Consider the following 23055-nt stretch of genomic DNA (forward strand, 5'->3'; position numbering starts at 1 on the left):
CAGAAGCAAATAACCAACAAAATAATTGGTGACACTGATTTGATTAGTTGGTTATTGTCAATTGTCAAGACACGAAAGCAAGTGACGTGTATTTAGTGTTAATATTTAATTTTAAATTTATTCAATTTTTTAATCACATTAAATAGTGATGTGTCTAGTTAAGACTTAAAAATAATTGTTAATCACCATTCTACATTTTCCTATAATAATAATTTAAAATGAGTACTTATGAAGAATATATACAACAAAATGAAGACCGTGATGGAATTCGATTTACTTGGAATGTCTGGCCATCTAGTCGAATTGAAGCCACTCGGCTGATAGTTCCTCTCGCTTGCCTTTACCAACCCATTAAAGAACGTCTGGATCTTCCACCAATACAGTATGATCCCGTTCTCTGTACTCGAAATAATTGCCGTGCAATATTAAACCCTCTATGTCAAGTAGATTACAGAGCTAAGCTTTGGGTATGCAATTTTTGTTTCCAGAGAAATCCAGTAAGTATATACCTTTAAAAAAACACATCAAAAATACATTTTGCTATACATAATCCGTTTTTTAAGTAATAAGTCGGGTAATGAAACTAATTCATTAGGTATGTTAATGTTATTAATTTTAGTTTCCTCCACAATATGCAGCCATCTCTGAACAGCACCAACCTGCTGAGTTGATGCCTATGTTTTCTACTATTGAATATACTATTACCAGGGCCCAGTGTCTTCCACCAATATTTTTGTATGTCGTTGATACTTGTATGGATGAGGAAGAACTAAATTCTCTTAAAGATTCATTACAAATGTCTTTGAGTTTACTTCCTCCAAATGCATTGATAGGTTTGATTACATTCGGGAAAATGGTACAGGTTCACGAGTTAGGTTGGTAGTGGGTATAATTTTTGTATTAATTGGTTGATTTTGTGTTTTTAAAGGTACTGAAGGCTGCAGTAAATCGTATGTCTTTAGGGGTACTAAAGATCTAACTGCTAAACAAGTTCAGGAAATGTTAGGTATAGGAAAAGTTGCTGTTAACCCACAACAAACTCCTCAACAGCCAGGACAAGGTCTTAGACCTGGACAAATGCAACAAACTCCAATTGCTCCTGGAAGCAGGTTCCTGCAACCAGTTAGTAAATGTGATATGAATCTAACAGATTTGATAGGAGAACAACAGAAGGATCCCTGGCCTGTCCATCAAGGAAAGAGATCCCTGCGATCTACCGGCGTTGCTTTATCAGTTGCCATTGGATTATTAGAATGCACTTACTCCAATACTGGTGCTAGAGTTATGTTGTTTGTTGGCGGACCTTGTTCCCAAGGACCAGGTCAAGTTTTGAATGATGATTTGAAGCAACCTATTCGGTAAGTCCGTTTTTTCATTTTATTACTTTTATTTTTTATATTGTATATTAACTGTTTGTTCCCAAATTTGAATTAATCTTACTAAAAGTGTATATTGTACTACAAAATGATGTAAAATAAATAAGTCAGTTGTCAAATGTATAGAACACAATATTTATTGAATATGTTTAATATGGTGTCAAAATCGATATTCAATTTGAGATAAATCTGCCACAAGAAAGACTGAATTTAAAAAGACCAAGAAAAATTAAGAATATTTGAGAAAAAAAATTATTAAAAAAAATATATGGTGGAAACAGACTGGGGAATCTGAAATAACAGAAATTCTAGGAAATGAAAACACCGTCTGATCTTTAAAGCCTAGAGGTGGAGATGATTGGGCCACATTCAAAGAAAGTAAATGTCTAAGAGAATCATGAATGCCAAAATATATAGCAGCAGAAAAAGAGACAGACCCTGTATCAGGTGGAATGATCTAGTTCACAAAGACTTACAAATAATGAATGTGAGAGGGTAGGGATGTTGGTGAAGAACAGACCAGTTTAGAAGCGAATTGTAGGGGAGCTCAAGGTTCACACTGAGCTGTAAAACTAAAACTCCTGCGCCTATACCTAAAAAGATATTTTGTAACTTTGCATCTCATTGTTCTGCCTCCTAATTACGTAGACTCCTCTCAAAGTAGGTTTTTTGTCCCACTTCTTAAGATGCTGGAACTATTCTTACTAAGTCTACTGAAATGGACAGAACACTCGCTTTGAATTTCCCATGGTTATCTCACAAAAGCTACAATAATTGTTCTCAGCCATGCTGATCGTCATAAGGTGGCATTTTATGACGTAGAAGACAGACCACCAGTTTAATGTCATTCCTAGTCATCATAAGAAGTTCCTCAGACTTTTTAGTTGATACAGTTATGAATCTTCTGTATTGTGTTAAGCCTGGAATGTTTCTTCATCTAATGATATCACAGTAGGGCTCTGGTCCAAAATATGGAGTCCCTTTTTTGTTAAGGATGTCTGCTTCCTAATTGCTTGTTACATATGTTATGTTACTAGGTTTAGACTTCTATGCTAGCTTGAAGGTGCGCTTAATAGCCTTAAGGGACTTCAAGGCTGCATGTAAATATGTTGTCATCTCATGAGTACTACGAAGATTTATAGAAACAGGTTATCACGAACAAAGGAAACATCCAATCACAATATTTTGGATGGAATAAAATACCAAGTGTTTTTATTTTCTTCTTTTGAATAGAATTAAATTTCAATAATCTATATTTGTTACATTCTTTGTTTATTAGAAAAAATGTCAATGTTAATTCGATGTAGGTCTCATCATGATATACAGAAGGACAATGCTAAATATATGAAAAAGGCTATTAAACATTACGATAGCTTAGCAATGAGAGCTGCTACAAATGGACATTGTGTAGATATTTACTCATGCGCTCTCGATCAAACTGGTCTTATGGAGATGAAACAATGCTGCAATTCTACAGGGTATGTACACAATTTTTTTTTCTACTAAACGCAGAAATCAAATTGTCGAAAAAGAAATAACAACCAAGGAATAACAATTTTCCTATTTCAGTTTTAACACTGTTTGATCCTTCGAGCTAGATTTGAACCTATAGAAGCCTCAAAGGACCAAATAGTGTAATTTTGAGTGTGAATATCTCAGTTTCAGTTCCTGTATCTTTGGTTATAAAATGTGTTTCTCTAGTAGCTTAAACTCGTCTCGTTTCAGTCTAATTATTTCTCCCGATGTTTTTCAATTACATTTAACATAATATTCACTTCATTTTTCATTATACTGTCCTTAGAAACAGCATTTCAATTAATAAGTGCAAGATTAACTTGAATTAACTACAGTAAAACTATTAATTATTCAATTTGGTCCTTCTAGCCGGATATGAATTTATGAAGAGCTCGAAAGACCAGATAATGTAATTGCGATTGTTGGTTTTATGTATATGTTTAATATAACATAAACAAGGTATAGGGTGAAACAATGAAATAAAACTATTAATAACCAAGACAATTGTTTGCTGATCTCGTTTTTTTTTTCATCTGTCACTTCTACAAAATAACTAATTAATTAGAGTTGTAATAAAAGTTTTATACTTTCAGTGGTCATATGGTAATGGGAGATTCATTTAATTCCTCGTTGTTTAAACAAACCTTCCAGAGGGTATTCAATAGAGATCAAAAAAATGATTTAAAAATGGCGTTTAACGGTACTTTGGAAGTGAAGTGTTCTAAAGAATTAAAAAGTAATGTATCGTTCACTAATTTTATCATTTTATTCTTTAAATTATAGGAAATAGGTACTTAATTACCCCATTTTAAAAAAATAATTTTTAGGGGTGATTTTGAACTAAAATTCTTCTATTTAATGTTACATGACTTACTGGGGTGGTAGGTATTAAATCAATACCATTTTTTAGTACAAGGAGGTATCGGATCGTGTGTTTCTTTGAATGTTAAAAGTCCTTTGGTATCAGATACCGAAATAGGTATGGGTAGTACCGTGCAATGGAAAATGTGCACATTAACACCTAGTACAACGATGGCCTTATTCCTCGAGGTTGTAAATCAACATTCCGCGCCTATTCCTCAAGGCGGTAGGGGTTGTATCCAATTTATCACACAGTATCAGGTACGAAGGGTGGTTAATAGAAAAATGCAAAATCTGTTATAAATTTGATATTTTCAGCATTCGAGTGGTCAAAGGAGAATCAGAGTGACGACTGTTGCTCGTAATTGGGCCGATGCGACTGCTAATATTCACCACATAAACGCCGGTTTTGATCAAGAAGCTGCCGCTGTTATTATGGCTCGAATGGCAGTGTATAGAGCGGAATCAGACGACAGTCCAGACGTTCTGAGATGGGTAGATAGAATGTTGATCCGATTGGTAAGATTCTGATTACAATAGTGTAATTAATTTTATATATTGATTTTTTAGTGTCAAAAATTCGGGGAATACAACAAAGACGATCCGAATTCGTTCAGATTAACTCAAAATTTCAGTCTTTATCCGCAGTTCATGTACCATTTGAGGAGATCGCAATTTTTGCAAGTTTTTAATAATTCTCCGGACGAAACATCATTTTATAGACATATGTTGATGCGTGAGGACCTAACGCAATCTCTGATTATGATCCAACCGATTTTGTACAGCTACAGCTTCAACGGACCTCCAGAACCGGTGTTATTAGATACAAGTTCCATTCAACCCGACAGAATACTCTTGATGGACACGTTTTTCCAAATATTAATCTTTCATGGAGAGGTACAACTATACAATAATTATTATCGTGTTGTAATTATTTTATCTTTTTTTTTATCTTAGACTATTGCACAATGGCGTAATTTAAAATATCAAGATATGCCAGAATATGAAAACTTTAGGCAGCTTCTTCAGGCGCCGGTAGATGACGCTCAAGAGATTTTACAGACTAGATTCCCGATGCCCAGATATATCGATACGGAACAAGGAGGATCTCAGGCTAGATTTTTACTATCAAAAGTCAATCCAAGTCAAACTCATAACAATATGTATTCATATGGAGGGGTAAGTACAATATAACCAATTATATGTTCATCTATAGAATTAAACACAAAGAAATATCGTCTCTTCTTATCACAGGTCTTACTTAAATCTCTTATCTCGTTTATACTTTCCTATAATTTTGTAAAATGTACTTTTCTTATTCCTTATTACTGATCAGTTATTTCTCAACTGTTTCCTCGTCATTAGATCCTCTCATCCTCTTGGGTTGTGCCTTGATGTGAATCTTTAGTCCTTTAACAAATTTTGCTGTTGGTCGATCGCCTTCAAACTGTTTCCTCGGCATTAGATCCTCTCATCCTCTTAGGTTGTCTTGATGTAAATATCCTGTGTCCCTGTTGCTTAATAGCATCAAATTTTGATGCTGGTTGATAGTCTGCCAACTGTTTACTCAGCATTAGATCCTCTCATCCTCTTAGATTGTGTCTTGAAGTGAATCTTCAGTCCCTGGTGCTTAACAGCAACAAATGTTGATGCTGGTTGATAGTCATCCAATTATTTCCTCAGCATTAGATCCTCTCATCCTCTTAGGTTGTGTTTTGGTGTGAATCTTCAGTCCCTGGTGATTAACAGTAACAAATTTTGATGCTGGTTGATAGACTTCCACCTGTTTCTTCACCATTACATTCATCCATCTTCTTATGTCTTAAGATTAATGTTTAGTCCTTGTTGTTTAACGCTAACAATTTTTTTCCTTGCGTCTTCACATTTTCCTTTAGTCCTAGACTTGTTGTAATTATATAATCCATGCTTGTCAGTTGGATCTGAAGACCTTCAAAGCATCCGAGGCTTTTTTCACTAATACCATATTTCCTTTGACGTTAGTTGATAGTTTTCTGTTTCGTCAGCACTAAAAACTTGTACTTGTCCATTTTCTTATTTGAATCTCTGGATGGATCCTTTTTCCACTCAAGAAATCTTTTGATCTTTCTTTCAGCACTAGATATTTGTTGAAAGTGTGTAATGCATGCTTTTCAATTGTATCTTGGGATGAAACTTTACTTCCAGGGGTTCATCACTAACAAAACTTTCTTTTTGGTTGCTGGTCAGTTGTCTTCCAACATTCTTTCATTACTAGACTTGTAGTAGTATACTTTTTGGTTGGATCTCGAGATGGATATGTAGATCTTCAAATATTCAGTGGTTTTTACCACTAACATGAATTTTTTACTAGTTGGTCGTTTTCCAACTGTTTGCTCAGCACTGGACACATGTTATTGTACAACCATGTTCTTTGGTTCAATCTCTAGATCTATCTTTAATCCTTCAAATAATCAGTAATTTTCACCATTCATAAAATTACTTATTCTCCAGTTCTCCATTGTTTCATTAAAAAGATGTAAATCTCGTACAGAAATCTAAAAACCAGTTAGAATGTTTTAAATACATCGAAATCTGGGGAGGTACCATTTGGGGTTGATTTCTTGAGGAAGATTCCTTTCAATTTGGATTTATTTGTTTGTTATCTTTGCCTTATGTCATAAAATTGATAGTTTTTGAATTATACATCTATAACTTCACCAATAATTATCCCAGTGTGTCTTCTGCATATCTGCAATATCTTGTGGAAATTCCTAACTCTCCAACAAAATTTTTGATTATGAAAAACAATTTCAGGACTCCGGAGCTCCAGTTTTGACAGATGATGTTTCTCTTCAAGTGTTTATGGACCATTTAAAGAAGTTGGCAGTTTCTTCAACAGCCTAATTGATAAAGGAAATATTTATTATTGCTTTAATGTATTTATACTAGACATCTTTGTTGTAACTTTTTATTTAAGTATTTCTGATTGTGGACAAATATTATTTTATTTAGCAACTTATAGGCATAAATGTATCCAAGAGAAATTAGTTTTTATAAATAATTAATTGTATTATTGTTACTGCTCTTTAGTTGTTTTATTTTGGTTTACCATTCCTAAATCAACTGGTTTACATAGAAACCATAGAAAACCTTTGACATTTGAGCAATTGGAGAAAATTGACTCTGGAAAGTTAGAGAAAATTTTATATATATGGATTCAAACGAAAAGTGTCAAAATAAAGCTCAGGATGAAAGGGTTTTTGTGGAAAGTATAAGAAAATGTTCTAAAGAAGCTATAAAATCTAGAAAATACCAGTTTACATATTTAAACCAAGGTGCTCTCTCTAAGGATTTGTAATGAAAGCAAAAGGACGTGTTTCCCTTTGTTGTTGTCATGGAAGAAAAAATAGAGATATCTGGGAACAATGATAAATCTTCTAATTATGTAGAAAAGCTTATGGAATTGATAATGTGTTTTGGTAGGGTCTGAATTGAGATGATAACATGGAGTGTTTTTGGAAGTTTTTCTACCTGATTGTCAAATGGGGATATACAAGCAAATTTTGTCCGCAAGTTAATATGCCTGAAACAGTAGCTACAATGTTCAAGAATTACAAGAAGAGGATTTAAATTAACATTAGAAATTGGTACCAAGAAAATAACCAACGGGTTAGTGACTAAAATACCTTGGAAAATTAACTGGAGCAGTAATTCGTAATATTGAAGCATATTTTTAAGGATTAATCTAAAAAAAACACACAACATGAACAATAATTTTCAATCAAAACTCTCGTAACCGACACCAGATCTTAAAAATCCCCTAGAACTGAAAACTGCACTCGATTTATAAATTATTACACCCATGTTATTTAATTGAATATCTAGATGTATCCTTAGTCCTCAAAATAATCACTGGACTTTTTTTAAGAAATCTTTTGATTTTTTTGCAATTTATCACAAATAATTCTTTATTTATCTTGTTATTTTTCTTCCGCAAATTAAAGATAAAATACTCGTCTATCACTTTATTAACGTAAATAATGTCGCATTACATTTGAAGAGGTTATCGATATACAACACAGGAAACGATTGACGTAAATGAATTTGACACAATCTCACAATACGTCATGTCATGACGTATTCGATTGAAATTTTTGATCTGAACATGATTCGTCATAAACCGAATGTAAATGCCCGGATCTTTTGAACACACTCAATACTATTACTAAGGATTTTCATTTTTTTACAATCTCTAAACATCAAACTTCTTCTAGTAGATCATTTTTCTTTTAATAAGAGTTTACTGTTCGGAAATATCTAAATTTTATGATTTCTTTAATAAATTTTGATAAAACTAATCGAGATTCCACGTGAATCGATTAACTTGCTTTCGTTTTATAATGATTCGTTCACAAAATAAGTGATTGTAGATTCGTCCTCGACTGGTGTAGATATTATCAATAGATGATAATTATTTTTATATGATTTAGATCAATGTAATTGTTGTTCAAAGTATAATTGAGTAAATAGCATACAAATAAAAATAGCAGATAAATAGAATATTTTATTAAAATGGGCAATAGATCATCGTTACTATTACGCGAAGAAGAAATAGCTCAAATTCAAACAGAAACTGGATGTAAGTATAAAATTTTACTACAAAAACATTTTTCAGGGAATATACAGTGAAATAATGCATATTTAATGCTTATTTCTTCAGTTACACCAAATCAAATAGAAAGATTATATTCGAGATTCACCGCATTGGATAGAGGGGATTGCGGCACTCTAAGTCGAGACGATTTTCTACGTATACCAGAATTAGCGATCAATCCCCTTGGGGAGAGGATAGTTAATTCGTTTTTCCAAAGCGATGATTTCAATGATAGAGTTAATTTTAGACAGTTTATGCAAGTTCTTGCTCATTTCATACCAGTTAAGAAAAACAAAGAAAACAAATTAAATTCCAGAGAACAAAAATTACGCTGTGAGTTTTTAATTCTCTTTAGGTTTTGCATATATCCTAAGAGTTTTATTTTAGTTGCCTTTAAAATGTACGATCTTGATAATGACGATATGATATCCAAAGATGAACTACTAGCTATTTTACACATGATGGTTGGAACTAATATAAGCGAGGAGCAACTGAACAGTATAGCTGAAAGATCCATTACTGAAGCCGATGAAGATGGTGATCAGATGATCTCTTTTGAAGAGTTTTGTAAAGCATTACAAAGGACAGATGTTGAGCAGAAAATGAGCATACGATTTTTAAACTAGTTTTGTTATCAAGGTACATATACTTTTTTTAATTAATTACTTAATATAATGTATATGAATATATTATTGTTGTTTTAAGGATATTTTCCTTGTCTCTACTTTCTTTTTTATATTTACTTATATTCTCATTTGGTTTTTGTGTTGGATCTTATATTTTGCAAATTCTTAACTTAGAAACATTATTTGGAACTGAATATTGTTGTGGATGGGGTTATATTACAGTGTTACTGAAATATGTGAGAAACCTGCAAACATAATCAATGATTCAATCACCACAATATAATTTAATTAATACTATACATTTTCTGAGTCCCATATATTTGCTCTCCTCTTTCTCCCTTTCCCAAATTATCCTTTCTCTATTTAAAATCAAAAATTAGGGTGGAGTGTGCTAAATTCAAGTACCATTTTAAAATATTTTGGTTTGTATTAATTATAGTTCTCCTTTAATTGAAATTTTATTTGCACAGATTTTTTTCGTTTTTAAATGAATTTTCAATTTTAGGAGAATTATAGATAGTTTCTCAAAAGGGCCCAAATAGTTATTGAGGGAAGATAATAGTTTGATAGTTACAAATCTGGGGAATTAGAAATGAAGGGCCCTGCGAATTGTGAACAGGTAGTGCCACAACGAAAATTGAGCTCCTTTTTACTAAGAGGGGCAACACTGGCACATTGGGAATACATATTCTATAGCCATAAAATGTATTGAAGTAACTCTGGGTGCAATACTGTTTTGGTAACACATGAACAACCAGCCACTTGGGAACTCAGGGTAAAAAGGCCCTTCAGTTGTATATGGGGTCTTTCATCTAAGATCCTCTATTGGATTTATAGCCCCTTCTCATGTACGAGGCCATCGTATGGTGGTCCTGTACGGAGAAAGTAAAAAGTGTGTGACTGGACAGAATCCACCACCTCGGGTGTCTTCATTATCACACCACTCAAATAGAGTCTTTGAAGTTCTACTGGGACCATGTCATCTGTAAGTTCCCAGTAGTTACAGGAGCACAGTTCAAACCCCTCAGATTACCTAATGATATCAAAAGGTTCAAACCAAAGTGTCCAAAAAGGACATCAGCTTTTAGTAATGTCAAGTGGGGGCTATTAGAAGGCCTATGTGCGTAACTGCCCACTATTCTACGACATTGGCCTTTGGTTATGTCAAATTCGACCTATCAGAAGATCTGTACCCAACGGCATTTTGTGAAAAAATTGGCATTTATTTCAAATATATGAGTCCAAAATGCAAATAAGATTAATTTAAAAGTGCTATTTAACTTTTTGATCCAATATAATGTATATTGGTACATTAATCAATGCTTAGAAATATTAGGGATTCCAAAAAAGATTGACTGGTCTAAATACAGCTCCAATGTCTCTTTAAGTAAGTAATGTGAAACACAATTTTGAAATAAATACTTTATTAACAGTTTTTTTGTATAAATATACATTATATCAATAAAATTCAATGGAATCATTTATAAAAAATACCAATTGCTTGTTTAAATATTAATAAACATTTATTTTATCTCCTCGTATTTCTGTATAGTCATTTCTCCTCTTAAATCGGTTCGCATTGCCTAGAAAATAATTTTAATCAGTATTTCATATAACAAGTAGTTTTACTCATTAAATTGGTCTGAATTTTAAAATAATCGAAAATCATGAATTTAAAGTTATTAACTTGCTTTCTAAATATTTCTGGATGTTCTAAATATATTTTTAAATTGTTTTGAGTGATTTCACAATTTTAAATGTCTCAGATCATAACAATTGAAATAGTCACTATAATTTCAAAATTTGCACAAATACATGCAAAAAAATGTTTAAATACAAATTGGTATATTTTTAACGACATATAAATTTGACAGAAAGTCAATCTAAAAAATAATTATAAATGGTTAATATGAATTTACCTCTTTGCGTTCCTCGAAAGTTAACCCGGGTAACCCTAAAACGTAACACAATTTCGCTAGAGCAGCTTCTACGGTCAAATCTTCCCCAGAAATCACACCGATATCTTGTAAAACCTAAACATTTTCATATAATAGGTTCCAATAAGTTACTATACAGAGTGGAAACTTAAAATTCTAACAAATTATTAATTTCTGGTATCGTTGGGGATATTTACTTTTCGATATTGCCACTCCCAATTCACTGTCTAAATATTAGAGACAATAGAAAAATTTCAATCTAATCGCATTCTTTGCAAATTTTGATGTCAAGTCCTAAAAATTTGTCAGTCAGTCCCAGACTGACTTATACTATATAAACAAATTTGAAACGAACCACTCTGTATTTTATTTATGATATAATCGCCGTTATTTGAAATTTGTGAGAGAAGGTCTAAGGGTTTGGTTCTTTTTGGGTAGGAATGGAAATTTTCAATTTCGAATTCGGAAAGTTGATAAAAAATTATTGTAAAAAAATACTCACTTTACCAGTAGCGTAGGACATACTAACTGCTCCTTTCGCACATATTGTTATATTAACAATGAGTACACGTCTAGCCACTGCCGCCCCAAGTACCTCAAGAAGATCTAGTTTTGAGGGTATATTCCCTGTACCAAAACTCTGAATTACTACCCCTTGGAGTTTGGGAATTGTAAGAAACGCTGATAACTAAAAGAAAAAAAAACATCCTTAGAAGATAATATTGACTCAACTCAATTTCCCATATTCTCAGTGTAGATATGAAAAATAAGGATCAACTGGGTATAAGTATGTAAGAAGATTGGAAAAATGATTGTACCACTCAAGGAATACCATTAATGGTGTGTAGATTATTAAAGAACTACCACAGGAAATGGTGTTGAAGTATTAGGAACCAATACCAAGAAAGAGCACTCAGAATCACTCCAAAAAGTTCCTTTAACTTTGAACTTTGAGCTGCAACTCCTTGCTGATACTATCGCCTCAGTTGACACTTCATGTAGCAAAAATAGGGGAGAAGAAACTTGAGATCATCTATTTTAAGAATATATCCTTGAATTGCGCATAGATACTGGAAGTAACTGGAAGACAACTTGTAAGCATCTAAAAACTATAGGGAATCTTACCATTTCTGCTGTTATCGTTGGGAAAAATTCTATGACAGCAACATGTGGATTTAAATCAGTATATACACTAAATTTCTCTGCATAATCGATTTTTCTAATGAAGTATTCATGTACTGAAAATATATAAATTATTTAAGTTTATCTCTTATCACTGGAGTAAAATTGTATTGATTTAAGACATTTTAGTAAAAAGTCAAAATAAAATTTGTCAAGAAAAATGGTTCCTTGAAGAACTTCAACCTTATTAGCAAAATAGTTTGTTAAGAATGTTTGTTTCCTAACGAAATTTTAGTATAATAAATTTGGGGTCCCACTGTATTTTTGATCTTAAAAAATCGAAAAGTTAATTTTTCATTTTGTTTATTTTTTTGGCGCATTTTAGATAAAAATGAAAGAGAGAGAGAGAGAGAGAGAGAGAGTTTTTTGGCAAATAAAAAATCCAAAAATAGTATTTATAAATTGTTTCGGAAAGTATATACAATGCATAATTTAAACAAGTTTCACTAATTATTAAAAATTTTGAAAAAGTTAAAAAAGAAATAAAGGGAAACTTAACGTAATAGAGTCTTTGAAAAGTATTTTTAAGAACTGTTTTAGAAGACAAATTGCAGAATTAATGGTTTTTTAATTGGTCAAAAAATAGTAGAAATTTTGATTTCCAAACATTTTTATCTTAAATGCTTAAACAAAATGAACAAAAATATTGGAAAAATTTTTTTATGACCAAAAAAGGGTGAACCCATTTTCCAAACATATATCGATATTAGAAACAGCACTAAAATCCTTATTTGTGTATAAATACAGAATTTTATTTGAAAAACATTATTCAACGGATCATTTGTGCCTTTTATGAAAAATAAAAATCATTCAAATGCAGGTTTTATAGTGACCACTTGTTGAGAATTGATCAATTGACAGCTGACCCGAACCCAACCCAACCTTGACCCTATCCAACTTCACACTATACTTTTGTTTTATATAGAGTCAAAGTTGGTAATTATGTATTCTAATGTATTCTGATTTTATTAAAATTAGTAGGCGATAAGCACCTTTTGACAGTGTCATGTAATAGTGACACAAACGAAAAGAAAGGCGAAAGAAAAACGTGCTCCGAAATTGTTATTCCGTTATTATTGTTATTTGAACGCACTTTGAAATCCTGTTCAATAAATCGAACTTTTGATCAAGATTAGACTCAATTTATTTGCAACTACAAACCCAAAACCCACTGTAAATTTAACAACAGGTTATGGGCCCAGGGCAGCTGTAAAAGGGTTTTGTTGCAAATAAAGCCAGGAAAGCGACGGCGAAGTCCAGAAAGCAGTTCAAAACGTCAGAACCGGCACGCAGTCAGGCGACCACATCCGGCTCGCACAGCAAGTCAACGTTGAACAACGCACACGCAAGTCGTTTTAAGTCAGAAAATCGCCACGAAAGATTGTAAATTCATTTTGTTTATTTAAAAAAATTGTCAGAAGTCAGTCAAATTGTAGAATTTAAATGCAAAATGGATATTGTAAAATCTCAGTTGGAGATGTTAAGTGAAGATAGTCAGGGGAATGTCAATTTTATTTCTTGGCGATTTAAATTAAACCTAGCACTTAAGAACAAAGACCTGTTTGAGATTGTATCAGGCACGACAGTCAGACCAGCAGGTGCTGCGTCAGATGCAACTGTTTCAGCTTGGACAAAGAAAGATGTCGAAGCTCAAACACTGATAGGTTTAAATGTAAACAGTAAGATAGCTAACAAAATTGCTAATTGTAAAACTTCCAAAGACATGATAGACAAATTAGTTTATATGTTTATATGGTACAAAGACTGATGTAACTTTAGAAACGTCCCGAATCAAATTCTTTACCTTTGAGTATGATGAGAGCAAGTCAGCAATAGAGAACTGTATGGAGATCATGGACTTGGCAGAGGAATTGTCAGCTGAAAATGATCCAATGAGGGAAAGTTGGGTCAAGACGAGGATTTTGAGTGTCTTACCGCCAAAACTGGCACATTTCAGAACTGCGTGGAACAACGTGACGGGACATGCAAAGAACTTGGACACACTCATCGAACGTCTGAGACTTGAGGACGAGCAGCTTAGAGAACAGACGACAAACGCAGAGGGCAGTACCAACAACGCTCTCATGGCAAAACGTGGAAAACAAGGGCAGTCGTCGAGCAAGCAGGACAAGTCACAGTTCACATGTTACAAATGTGGGAGTATTGCAAGAAGAAATACTCATGTAACAATTGTAAGCAGAAAGGCCACTTCGCAAAGGATTGTCCATCCCGAGAAGAAGGAAATAAGTCAGCAAATGGAAAACCCAAGAAGGCATTTTTGACCACAGCTCTCTCGACAGTGGACAACGACATCTCGTAGGACAGGGCAACTTCATGGTATCAAGACAGTGGAGCCAGTCAACACATGACGTCTCATCGAGAATGGTTTGTACAGCTTGTCAGATGTTAGACAAGGGACATGTACAGAAGGTAGATGAAAACGAGTCGACATTCCATTGTAAGAAAAGCAACGAGGTTGTGGCAGTAGCAAGGCGCAAAGGAAATTTATACAAAATGATGCTCAGAAGAGAAGGACAGGAAGAACAGGCAAGTTTGATGGTTCAGTCGATCAAAGTATGGCATGAAAGACTCGCCCATCAAAACGTGATGTATGTGAGGGACATCCTGAAAAGGAAAGGGATCAAGTATGTTGATGACTGGAATAATTATGTGTGCACAGGGTGCGCATATGGCAAGCAACATCGATCCGCACATCCGAACAATCCCAAGGCAGCCCAGCAGCCGTTAGATCTTGTTCATGTCGACACTGGAGAGATGAACATCCCATCCCTGGGAGGAGCAAAGTATTGGGTCATGTTGAAGGACGACTTCACTCACTACCGAAGCTGTTATTTCATGAAGACGAAAAGTGAGGCCCCTGAGAAGATTGCAAGCTACCTGAGACTTGTAGAAAATCAACTAGGAAGGAGAGTGAAGAGCCTGAGATCGGACAACGGCACGGAACTGAAGACTGCAAAAACGAAAGAACTCATGGACAAGTTTGGAATCTTTCACACCTTTACGAATGTACACACGCCAGAGCAAAATGGAAGGGTTGAAAGAGAAATGAGAACTATTGTCGAAGCAGCCAGGGCAGCGATTCATGAAGATGGATTGAACGAGAAACTATGGGCAGAGGCAATGAACCACGTGATCTTCACGATCAACCAGACAGGAACCAGCAATGTACCAGGAAAGAGTCCAGCAGAATTGTGGTTTGGAAGGAAAATGAAGATTGAGAAACTGCGACCTTTTGGCTGTGAATGTTATGTGCTGACCCAAGCACAAAAGAGAAGCAAAATAAATAGAAAATCAGAAAAGGGAATTCTGGTTGGCTATGACATTGATTCGCCTTGTTACAGGATTTACATGAAAGAGAAAAGAGAGGTCATTACTTCAGACAATGTAATCTTCGACGAAGAGAGGATACGACAGTGGTAAGGCACTGAAGTTGAGACATCGGCAACAGAGGGTACACTTGAGAAGAAAGAAGAAAGCAGCAGTGAGTCAGACGAAGAAGAAGACAACTGGACGACTGGAGAAAGTGCTGAAGAGGAAAGTGAGAACGAAAGTGGGACACAACCGCCAGAAGAAGAGCCAGGAAGGAGAAGTTTGCGAGATCGTCGAACTTTGCAACCACCACCGAGACTGAAAGACTATGTACCTAATAACAGACATGGAGGAATGAGCGCAAAAGTGGCCATGATTGGTGAAGCTGAAGATATTCCGGTGAGTCAGGCACTTAAAGATGAAATGAAAACTTGGGAACTGGTGGACTGCCCTGAAGGAGTGAAACCTATCACATGTCGGTGGGTACTTCGAGAGAAAGCAGGTGGAAGATACAGGGCCAGACTCGTAGCCAGAGGATTTGAACAGAAGGAAGGAGTGGACTACAAGGAAACATTCAGCCCAGTAGCCCGCCATGCATCGATTCGACTACTACTAAGTCACGCAGCGTCAGAGAAAATGAAGTTGGTATCGTTCGATGTGAAAACGGCATTCTTGTATGGAAATCTGGAACAAGTCATCTACATGAATCAGCCTGAAGGATTCGACGATGGATCAGGTAAAGTTTGCAGGTTGGATAAGAGTCTTTACGGACTCAAGCAAGCCCCAAAGATGTGGAACGAGAGAGTCACTACACACTTTGTAAAGAAAGTTGGCCTGATCAACGCAGATGACGACCCGTGTATTTACTACACCAAGAACAAGAGCATTATGCTCTCACTCTTCGTGGATGATGGACTGATAATTGGGAAAGATGAAAAGAGAATATACAGACTTTTGAAGGAGATAAGCAAGGAGTTTCAGATCACTTACAGTGAGAAAGTTCAGAACAAGTTGACGTACTTGGGCATGGAAATCAAGGTCGACAAAGATGGAATTTTCGTGAATCAGCCTCTGTACACGGAGAAGATCTTGAGGAGGGTGAAACTCGAACAGTGCAACCCAGCATCCACACCAATTGAGCAAGGAATGATCACCAAGAAAACAGATTTCAAGAACGATGAGGCACTACCGGCGAAGAACAACTATCGCGAGGCGATAGGGAGTTTGTTGTACCTCGCTACAATATCTCGACCAGACATCAGTTTCGCCGTGAACTATCTCAGTCGATTCTGCAACAATCCAATGAAAAGCCATCAGGCGATGGTGAAACGTGTATTCTAGTACTTGAGAGGGACAGTGACAGCAGGAATCTACTTCGGAGGAGGCAAAGAACTCGTAGCATACACCGATTCAGACTTCGGAGGAGACCCTGAGACAGGAAAGTCGACAAGTGGAGTATTGGCGATGAGAGGAGGACCAGTAGTCTGGTACTCACAGAAGCAGCGTTTGGTAGCGACTTCAACCGCAGAAGCCGGGTACCGAGCCGCAGTGTCTGTGATTGGAGATGTGTGCTGGATCAAGAGACTCGCACTGGAACTTGGTATCCTGGAAAGTGATCAGCCGATCACTCTGAAAATCGACAACATGTCAGCGATTCACATGTTACAGAATGCACACGAAGGAAAGGCAACCAGAGGCAAGAGACACATTGAGATACCACGAAAACACATTCAGCAACACGTCGGCAACACTGTGACACTGCAACACGTCGAGAGCAGCAAACAGATTGCAGACATTTTCACAAAAGCACTCAACAGAAAAGTTTTTGAGACACTTCGCTGTAAATTGATCAAGGAGGAGTGTTGAGAATTGATCAATTGACAGCTGACCCGAACCCAACCCAACCTTGACCCTATCCAACTTCACACTATACTTTTGTTTTATATAGAGTCAAAGTTGGTAATTATGTATTCTGATTTTATTAAAATTAGTAGGCGATAAGCACCTTTTGACAGTTTCATGTAATAGTGACACAAGCGAAAAGAAAGGCGAAAGAAAAACGTGCTCCGAAATTGTTATTCCGTTATTATTGTTATTTGAACGCACTTTGAAATCCTGTTCGATAAATCGAACATTGATCAAGATTGGACTCAATTTATTTGCAACTACAAACCCAAAACCCACTGTAAATTAACAACACCACTGCTTAGTACCGAAACAAATCCAAAAAAACCTTTGGGACGTTCTAAAAAGATTAATACTTATTTGAATGATGTTTGGGCATTTTGTAACTGGCTTACCACGATAAAAACAAGAGAATATAAAACCCCACAATGCACAAAATAACTATTTGCTTCAAAATATTCTAACTTATATTCCGGAAACACTATTTTATTATCAAAAGAAGACATTTTATATGATATTAGTGTTAAAATTACGTTTTAATACTCTTAATACAAGAATAAGTAGATTTACCTTTAATTCCAACCCCAACATCAGCTAACGCAGGATAATTCGGAGAATCGAACGCATATAAATCTTCTGTACAAACTTTAGCGACTCTATTACCTCTAAAAAGTTTATTAGAAAAAAATACGCACACTTCCGGTATAGTAAACGATCCACAGATGTATAACGAACCAAAGAAATTGTTATTCGCGTCGCTTCTACTTTCGAAAATTGGAATCTACAAACAAAATTCAAACATTACATGATTGACCATTTGTTTAGAAAATTCGGTAACTCACTTGCGAACCTGTAACTATTACGGTTTTTTGTAATCCATTTAACATAAAAGAAAGTGCTGAAGCTGTATAAGCTAATGTATCTGTACCGTGAAGAACTATGAATCCGTTATAATCGTGATAGTAAAACTGAAAACAAAAACTAATACCACTCGTTAAATTCAAACAAATGATTTAAATATCGGATTACCTCTATATCTTTAGCGATTCTTATCCAGTCTTTTAAAGTCATGTTGCTAGAATCTAACAACGGTGTATATTCTATTATTTCGTATAGTATCTTTTGTCCGTTGCCACTTCTGAAATGATTACGTTATTTTCTTCATTTCTTTCGTTAAGTGAAAACACAAATACAGATTTTTTTTAAAGTTCGATATTATACCTTTTACATTCGATACGATACATATCGTATGTTTAGGTTTAATTTTACTTAGATACATTCTTTTTTCACTAAATTTATTTAATTTTCTTTTGATTACGAAAAAAAATGTTTCAAAATAAACTTTTTAATGGTCGACTGTCAAAAATGCTGTCACATTTTGCTTTTTCAATTCAAATATTCCCGCGATTTAGTTTTTAATAAAGAAAAACAAATCGGAATTTTTTTTCCAAAAGTTTAAGAATTTTAATAATTCATCGATAAATAATATTTAAAAATTGAAGCCAAATAAAGACGTATAAATTTTTCCAAAAACGATGTTTATAGTGTAAAGAAACCTTTATGATTTCTAAATATTTATGCAATTTTTTATTGTCGATTATAAATGTATTATAAACATACGTACTGCGGTAATATCATCTGATTCTCTTTTAATTTTCCGTGTAAATTTTCCCTTGCCCATTTTGAGTCATGTAATGAGCTGCTGCTTTTTATTTTAGCCCGAAAATCGTTATGAGCAGCCTCTAATACTACAAAAACAATTCGGATTTTTCAACGCTATATACAAGGGGCGATAAAAAAATATAATTATATTCGAAACAACAAAAAATTTGATTTAAGCTCCTTGGCTAGAAATGCATTGATCCTGGAGATCATTAAGTGGGTTAAGACATAAATGAGGGTATAATATCCTTCAAAATCTTCTTGTAACTCGAGATATAAATGAAGGGATAATATCCCTAAAATTCTCAATGTCCTTGTAAGTCGAGATATAAATGAAGGGATAATATCCTGAAAAATCTTAGTCCTTGTAAATAGATTGGAGATTTGATATGATGGATCAAAATAGACGATAAGGACGTACTTATAAAGCTATGTAGAGAGAAGATATAGGTTAGGTTTTTTTGTAACTAAAGGTGTTAAAATTCTTTTGTCTTACAAGAACACGATATAGTGGTATTAATCTTCGTTAAGTTTGATAGAATGTGGATTTGATTTTTTCGGATTTTTTAGTAAAAAAAAAATACTTCGTATGAATATTTCCTGTACATTTAGGGTAATTACTTGATAATTATATGATAAAATCAAATTTATAACCAATTTTTTGTAATATTCGCTGATTAACGTCCAAGTCTATCTGCTAATGTTAGAAATATATAAAAAAACATTCGTTTTGACTTCTCCTAGGTAATAATAACATTTAAAAACTAAATATTTTGAACTATTTTGATAATTATTTCTATAATTAAAAATGTTTGTTATTTCGTAATTATCAATAAACTAGTTTTATTAGAAGATACAAATACAATTTAATTCATTAAATTTTCAAATTTTAATTTTAGATCATTCTTATGATAACTACATTATTTGCAAATTGGGCAGATCTATAAAAATTATAATTTCATTTAAGACACCAGAAAAGTAAAAAATATTGTATATTTCAACATAACTTCTTTTTAACTCTACCATTCAACTGATTGCAGTTTTCGACAAATGATGAATGAAATAGTTAAGAAAAACTGGGGAGTGTACAGAATCGCTTCAGAGTTCACAAAAAAATTAAACAAAACCCAAAATAAAATTTTTAATACCTCGCAGATGATAAACAAGTCAATAAAGTCGACCAACGTGTTCTACGTTATCTTTCTATGACCTATCATGACTTTCTGAAGTCTTATTGTTTAGGACGATTTGAACTGAATAACAATATACTATAATAGTGTATGATTTTGTTTTTATATTTATAAAGAGATTTGTAAATATTCTTAGGAATAAAAGATGCAGGCCATTACAAACATTGTTTAAAAAAAACTGTTCTAAGTACTGGTAAAAGCTTTACAAGAAAAATGACGGAAGATTTTTTCGCAAAAATGATTTAATCATGTTGTTAAGGACATTTTTGATGAATCGAAACTTTTGAATTTTCTTTAAAGCCAATAGAAGTGAAAATCTCGTTAAAGTCGTAAAGTACTGCTTGGTTATTACATTTTTCTTTTGTCACACAATTTCCAACGCAAAAACCGTTAGAATCGATGAAAATTATTTTTTTTTTTGGAAACATTGAAAAACATCTAAAAATTTTCATTATGAACCGCCACTGGTGTGTATTTATGATATTATTTTAAAATATTTACATTTTGTTTTTATTATTTTGTATATTCTATTTTTATTTGTAAAATATGACCTATTTTGTAATTTGATATATTTGGTAATACTCATAATCCACAAATTATTTAATTTAAAATGAAAGTACAATGTTGGATGTTGCTATGTGATGTGTCAAACTGTAATGAAAATTTTATTTTTTTCAAAAAACATCCATTTTCTCGTCTACCGAGTTAAGCCCTTTTTACATAGTTCTCTTAATGTCATCGTATATGTTTTGAAAAAGAAAAAGTTACAACCTTATGGTGATGGTGTTCATGCTTTTTAATATGAAAATATGTACATAAAAACCTAGCAAGCACAGCAAAATATACATTCATCAAAATTTTGTGAATATGCAATGATTTTTAAACACAAACCATTTTGAAATATGACTCCAAAATTAAAATTCTTAATATAGGTACGCTTCAGCAAGTTAATATTTTTTAATTTATACTGTGAGAGGCTTCTAGGACGATATTATTTAATAAAGAAATTATTCTATATTTTCATTAAACATTTATTTTTTTCATGGAAATTAAATAAGATTACAAAAATTTATAGTGGATTAAACGATTTAAGACAAAATTAGATCAATATTCTTGGATATTTGAAAGTCCTGCTAACCTAACATAAAAGTTAATCAATTGAAAATATTTTTTACTATGTCAGATATTAATATATAATAACCGTATTGTTATAAAAACAGACTAATATAATAATAAAATTCTTACCGTCATAACAATTCTTTTTCATACCAATCGTTCCACCCACGTATAGAACGAGAATTCTTCTAAAATTTTCAAAATCCATGTTTTATTCGTATACTCGTATCTACCTACCGCTCGCTAACTGGATCTTAGAATAAACGAGATTAGTTCGAGGCTGTTATCAACGAATTGGAAGCATTAAAATGTTTACAATTGTTATCTTTCTTCGCGATTTATTATTTCGTTGCAGTAGGGATGCCAATATTGTGTAATACATTACATTTGTGGAAATTTTAACCTCTCAGAACGTGATTACGTCGTTGTTTTTGTAAATTTATGTTGATAACATTTATTACAAACTAGTTTGAAGAACTAAAAATTTGAATAATTTGTAAGCATTGTTTTCATATAAGTCATTCTATAAAGGAAACACAAGTTAACTGTCAAATAAAGCACCGTTGCCTACTCCAAGTTGTGTATACAAAAACATAGATTTCTACTAACTTGAAATTATATTTTCAAAAGCTAACAAAGTAAACTCGAGATTTATCGCCTTAAGACTATTATTTAGGAGGGTTTAAAAAGAGTAACGATGTATTTTTTTGTTAGTTCGAAAAATTATAAGATTTAAGAAAAAGAGGAGCACAAGTCACTTGTCGCGTTAAAACATTTTGTTAAAATAGGTTTAGTTTTTTTTAAATCAACATAAAAAGTGCAAAGAATTTGACGAATGAACATAAATACAAGGTTTAATAAAATTTTGCGGGCTTGAATTATTTATAAATACTTTTAATCAACGTTTTGTAAACAGAAATGGAAAGTTACTTTATAAAGACGCTCTATAATAGTATCAATATAGTATAAATTTTATTTTTAAGGTAAGATCTATTTATAACCAACAAAATTAAAAAGAAAAATCCAACAAACATTTTAAAAATTTACCATAAGATCCAATAATGTTGTGCTTTTTATTAGCGATGTTAATAAAAGGTTAAGTAGTTGAAAAGGTCAATAATTACCATTATTGTTTGAAATAACCTTCGTCACTTTTATAACATTTTACAATATACTGTCTGTCCTTTATTAATTTCCGCCTTATATTTGGTTCATGTTAAAATTTAAATTGCTACATATCATTTACTACGAATTAAAACTCTACAGTTAAAAATCTAGTACACAGTTAGCTCCAGGATGAATGGCTTGGCCAGAGCAGGCTTCTGTGGAGGATGTCCCCAAAAAAACTGAAAATAGATCTTAAAGATGTAGAGAATACTAAATGAAATTTATAGTCCTCTAATTTTGCCTTTGCAATGCTCTCAGCGTCTTCGGTAGACATTTTCATAACACTTATTCCATGTCAGATATCTGTTGAGGAGGTTATGCAGTCCATTAACAAAACAAACTAATTCTAATGTTAAATATGTTTGAGAGGTTTTTGACTCTTTGAACTACAATCATTTTGATTTCACTTGCCAAAGAGAAACTTGTCTGTGGACTACTAAGTTTCAAAATCTGTACAACATTTCTACAAGGACAGATCTCACCAGTTTGAAATAGCTCCTTGATTTTTTTAACTCGGAGTGAAGGTTGTTCTACAAGGACAGATGGCAGTAGTTT

At 33.3% G+C, this 23055-nt stretch overlaps 3 protein-coding genes across 4 annotated transcripts; 2 read left to right on the forward strand and 1 right to left on the reverse strand.

The window, feature by feature from the left end:
* The first annotated feature begins 15 nt into the window (after positions 1-15).
* On the forward strand, positions 16-6816 carry LOC130445792 (protein transport protein Sec23A). Its single transcript, XM_056781666.1, has 10 exons — positions 16-497; positions 620-875; positions 929-1358; positions 2684-2854; positions 3485-3627; positions 3802-4013; positions 4071-4271; positions 4323-4649; positions 4710-4931; positions 6546-6816. Exons 1-10 carry the CDS (start codon positions 219-221, stop codon positions 6633-6635), a joined length of 2331 nt encoding a protein of 776 aa, XP_056637644.1. The 5' UTR covers positions 16-218; the 3' UTR covers positions 6636-6816.
* Positions 6817-8149: 1333 nt separating this feature from the next.
* LOC130445319 (calcineurin B homologous protein 1) lies at positions 8150-10552 on the forward strand. 2 transcript variants are annotated; one of them, XM_056780888.1, is made up of 3 exons: positions 8150-8370; positions 8452-8718; positions 8773-10552. In XM_056780888.1, exons 1-3 carry the CDS (start codon positions 8304-8306, stop codon positions 9009-9011), a joined length of 573 nt encoding a protein of 190 aa, XP_056636866.1. In that variant the 5' UTR covers positions 8150-8303; the 3' UTR covers positions 9012-10552. The 2 variants fall into 2 exon arrangements, with proteins under 2 accessions (XP_056636866.1, XP_056636865.1); XM_056780887.1 differs by having other exon boundaries at positions 8158-8370; positions 8452-10552.
* Positions 10462-22325, reverse strand: LOC130445318 (60 kDa lysophospholipase-like). The gene is made up of 9 exons (XM_056780886.1): positions 21463-22325; positions 18990-19113; positions 18395-18503; positions 18208-18333; positions 17936-18146; positions 12074-12186; positions 11451-11636; positions 10931-11044; positions 10462-10594 (listed from the first exon to the last, which is right to left on the reverse strand). The coding sequence occupies exons 1-9, from the start codon at positions 21539-21541 to the stop codon at positions 10535-10537; spliced, it is 1122 nt and encodes a 373-aa protein (XP_056636864.1). The 5' UTR covers positions 21542-22325; the 3' UTR covers positions 10462-10534.
* Positions 22326-23055: the final 730 nt, after the last annotated feature.

The sequence above is a fragment of the Diorhabda sublineata genome, chromosome 6 (assembly GCF_026230105.1).
Source record: "Diorhabda sublineata isolate icDioSubl1.1 chromosome 6, icDioSubl1.1, whole genome shotgun sequence".
NCBI classification, from domain to species: Eukaryota; Metazoa; Arthropoda; class Insecta; order Coleoptera; family Chrysomelidae; genus Diorhabda; species Diorhabda sublineata.